The 4,405-nt window shown below is 35.5% G+C and overlaps 1 protein-coding gene across 1 annotated transcript; it reads right to left on the bottom strand.

Annotated features, from left to right (window-relative positions):
* Positions 1 to 735: 735 nt before the first annotated feature.
* LOC123253332 (ARL14 effector protein-like) lies at positions 736 to 2,125 on the bottom strand. Its single transcript, XM_044682520.1, has one exon. The coding sequence runs from the start codon at positions 1,916 to 1,918 to the stop codon at positions 1,139 to 1,141; it is 780 nt and encodes a 259-aa protein (XP_044538455.1). The 5' UTR covers positions 1,919 to 2,125; the 3' UTR covers positions 736 to 1,138.
* Between the last annotated feature and the right edge of the window lie 2,280 nt (positions 2,126 to 4,405).

Below are 4,405 nucleotides of genomic sequence, written 5' to 3'. Positions count from 1 at the left end.
CACAAAGTAAAAAGGACCAGAAGGATTCTGTTAGCACACTCACTTTAAACAAGAAATGGACTTGCAGATTCATTGTTTAAAAATGCAGGACACTAACCAGCCTGGCAAATTGTCATCCAGGAAAGTAGTAGATTTATATTTCTCAGTGAACTCTTTTAAAGTGAGAGTTCTTTGGAAGGCAGGGTCTTCAAAGCTAAATCTGTATAAGAAACTGATAAAAGTAGGAACAGTAAATGTTCTTTGGGTAATTTCCCAAGGAATGTGTGCCAGGGACTTCGCACCAACATTTAAAAATTGTTTTTTAAATCATTTGAAATATATAAGAACTTTAATTTTGAAGACTATATATCACCTTCCTTGAGACTATTTGTATTCTATTTTTGAGATTTATACCTCTTCTAAAAAACAAAAGAAAGCCAACACTGTCTATACCTAATGACCATCGTATTATAACTTATTGAAGGATTACATGAACACACATCTTTTATGTCAGTAAATACTTAAAAGGACAGGAAAAACCTAAATTCCATTTGGTGAAAAAGCTTATTTGGTTTGAATCTGAAAAGAACTGAGGGTTTGGTGGTGGTAATGTAGAGTTGCATCTATTAGTTCAATTCAGAAATCCAGGCCAAAAACTAAATTAAGTGAGTGAGCTACATTGTTTAGAATTTTAAAATAGTAAAAAATCTCTAATTTGACAAAAGGCCGGATAGAAAAGCCTAAGAACACTTAGGGTAGCCTTAAAAACAATTTATTTTAATTTTGTTTCTTTATTCAAAGTGAATATAATCTGAAAAACTGCTTTGAAGATTTTTGGCCTGTTTAATTCTTAGTAACCAATATAGAATGGTTTTTAACAATTGCACAAAGGTATGTTTTGCTTGCACAGTCAAGTACTGTTCCCCCATCTACTCAGCTAGCTTATTTATCTACAACATACTAAAGCTGATTTTTAAAGTCCAGCTAAAATGTACACAAAACAATGAATTCTGAAACATCTAGTATACAACATTCATGTGTAATGACATTTTTCAAACCCTCTTGTCACTAGTTTATCATGCTTAAATTGTAAATATATTCTACAGCAGAATTTTTGAGCTACATAGAATTAGATTAGCTCATTTTCAAACCACTCAAATTACCCAGCATGCTTATTATGAATAATCTCTCCTCCTTCTATCTCAATCTGTTCATAAAGCCATTTTCTGTCACAGCGGCATTCAGCTCCACACTTGTTAGAACCACAATTGGGACAAGCGTAGAAACACCCCAGACAATCTTCATCAAGGCAGTCACAGAGATCCATTCCACTGAATATCAGGAGGCCTTGGCTGTCATAGACTTTGCTCTTTGGTGGTATCACCTGCCTGTCTGAATTGGTTGCCTTGGTTTGTCTTCTCTTTTCCCTCTTACCAGTAGTCGTCTCTGGAGTAAATTCAGTTTGCTTTCCTGGATTTGCAAACTGTAAGGACCTCGAGGCTTTAGCAGTCCTCCCGTCTGAATCAGCTTTCCTTTTTTGGCGATCTTCAGATTCAACATCCACACTTCCATTGATTATCTGTGTTAATTTTGGACAAAGCTTCCAACCAGGTACAAGCTGTCTTCCAAACTTGGCACTTAGGAAAGTGGCATCATCTAAGTCAATCGCATGCAAATTTTTCTTGGCCAGTTTTTTGTGTATGTTAAAAGGATCACAACATGACTTTTGCAAGTCCTCAAATCGATCAATGTAAATTTTTGCATGATGGAAGCAAATCGTATTGTTTCCAGAGAGGGTCATTCCGGTTCTAAGCTGAAGTAAAAGCGCATCATTTGATGACAATTCTTGCAAAGTCTTGAAGCCAGTATGTCGAGTATAGTATGTCTTATGACATTCATTGGTAGCATGAAGCTGAACTCCAACTGAACAGGGATCCATCTTACTTCCTTAGAACAACCTATTTCACCGTTTTTTATTCTGCCTAGGTTTTTTTCTGTAGCCTCTAGTAGGTTCTATTGAGGATCACCCTTGCCTGGCGCCCGTCCTGGCTCCTGCCGCGCCGTCCCCCGCACCTCAGTAGTCTGGCCCGTAGCAGCCATGAAATAACGGCTCCTCACGTAGCAACCACCAACTCGACCAGCTCGCTCCGCCCACTTCCACCGACAGAACCGCTAGTTGTTTTTACAAGTGAATTCTATCAAATATTTAAAGAGCAATTAATTGCAGTACTATATAAAGTATTTAGAACAACAGCTGAGAAATGATCTCTACCAATATCTTCCTTATGTCATGTGATAATGAGATTAAACCTACCCTGCCAATTTTGAAATTTAATCACCAATAACACCACCACTTAATTCTCAAGTGGGGAGGTCTGCAACCCACATGTGCAAGAGTGGGTGATGATTCAGAAATGACTCACTGACCCCTGGGCAGTCCTAAGCAAACCGTTTTTTGTGATTGGACATGTAAATTAGAGGAAGGCACAGGAAGCTATGCAAAAGAAGAGCCTTTAAAAGGGAGTGACACCTTCCTGTGAGTCAGTTCTTAGTTCTTGTTCATTTCTGCAGCTGGAGTGGGACATGCTGCTTACTGGACCTGAGACCTTGCTGAGACTGTTCTTAAATATCTCCCTTAGAACTACATGTGGTGAGTGTAAAGACTGACTCTTCCTGAATTTCTCTGAAGGAACTCTCCTTTCAAGAAAGGCTTTGTGACTAAAGCTTTTGCTTCATTTGGCCATTGGCCCTCAGCTGAGCCTTCCCTGGCTGAGGACTAATCAGCCCTGCCTGGGTTGAGGCAGGGGCTGTATGTAGCAAATTACTTAGTGAGTTAAGCTAGACCTCTTACTCTACCCTCTTCTCATCCCTCTATTTCCATTCTCTCTTATATTTTATAAATATATTAATAAAATCATATTAGAATTTATGTTTATTCAATTCTTGGTGACCACTCCTTTAAATATTTAGTCCAACCAAACCCTAATTTTTCCTTTTTACAGTCATAAACATGATGCTGATATCTCAACCTGGTAGAGCAAAAACAGAGAAAAAACTATAGACCAATCTCTTTAATTAATATTGATGCAAAAAATTTAAATAAAACACTAGCAAGGATATTACAGCAATATATCACAAGGATCATATACTATGACCAAGGGGCTTTTAAAATAGGAATACAAGGATACTTCAATATTTGGAAAGCCATCAGCTTAATTGGCAATATCAATAACAAAGCCAACAGAAACCATATGATTATCTCAATATAGGCAGAAAATCTTTTGACAAAATCCATTATCTATTCTTATGAAAATTAATTGAGAATAATGGAATAATTGGACTGTTCCTCAAAATGGTAAATAATGTCTATCAAAAACCATCAGCAAGCAGTATTTTTAATGGAAATAAACTAAAAGCTTTCCTTAGAGATCTAGAGGGGAAAAAAGATGCCCTTTATCACCAATAATACTCATTATCGTACTCTTAGCAATAAGAGAAGAAGGAACTAAAGGAATTAGACTAGGCAGTGAGGAAATGAAATTATCAATCTATTCAGATGCTATGATATCATACATAAAAAATCCTGAAGAATAAATAGAAAACTAATTGAGCAATAAAGAAATTTAGGAAAGTTGTATGTCCTCCACATTTCTCTGTACCACCAATGAAGTTTAAGAGTAAGAGTTTGAAAGAGAGATGCCATCTAAAATAACTGAAGAAAATATAAAATACATGGGAACTTACATGCTAAGATGAACTTAGGAACAACATGATCACAACTCAAAAATGCTTTCCATGTGAATAGAGTCCTTCTAAACAATTGAAAAAAAAACATGAATTGCTCATGGGTAGGTCAAAACAATATAATAAAAATTACAATTCTACATAAATTAGTTCACCTGTTCAGTACCATATGAATCTAACTACCCAAAATTATTTCATAGAGCTAGAAAAAATAAAATTAATCTGGAAGAACAAAAAGCCAAAGATATCAAAGGAATTAATGAAATATAAAGGAACGTGATTTAGCTGTCATGGATCTCAAACTGTATTATAAACTAGCAAACATCAAAAGAATTTGATATAAGCTAAGAAATATAGTGTATCAATATAATAGATTAGGTACTCAACACATAGTAGTGAATGACCCTAGTAATTTGATATTTGACAAATCTAAAGATCCAAGATTTTCAGAAGAGAACTCACTATTCCCCAGAATCTATTGGGAGAACTAGAAAACAATATGGCAGAAAAAAGGAACAGACCATCACTTCATGCAATATATCAAGATAAACTCAAAATGAATACATGATTTATCAATAAAGGATGATCGTGGAAACACTTAAATGAAATTATGCAAAGTGAACAGAACCAAGAAACTATTGTACATGATAACAGAGATAATGTATGATGATCAACTGTGAAT

This window comes from Gracilinanus agilis, chromosome X, assembly GCF_016433145.1.
Source record: "Gracilinanus agilis isolate LMUSP501 chromosome X, AgileGrace, whole genome shotgun sequence".
Taxonomy (NCBI): Eukaryota; Metazoa; Chordata; class Mammalia; order Didelphimorphia; family Didelphidae; genus Gracilinanus; species Gracilinanus agilis.
This window is presented reverse-complemented; position numbering and strand designations above follow the sequence as displayed.

What these genes read in the sequence shown, in the direction of transcription:
- LOC123253332 (XM_044682520.1), bottom strand. Translation starts at nt 1,918, where the DNA reads ATGGATCCCTGTTCAGTTGGAGTTCAGCTTCATGCTACCAATGAATGT.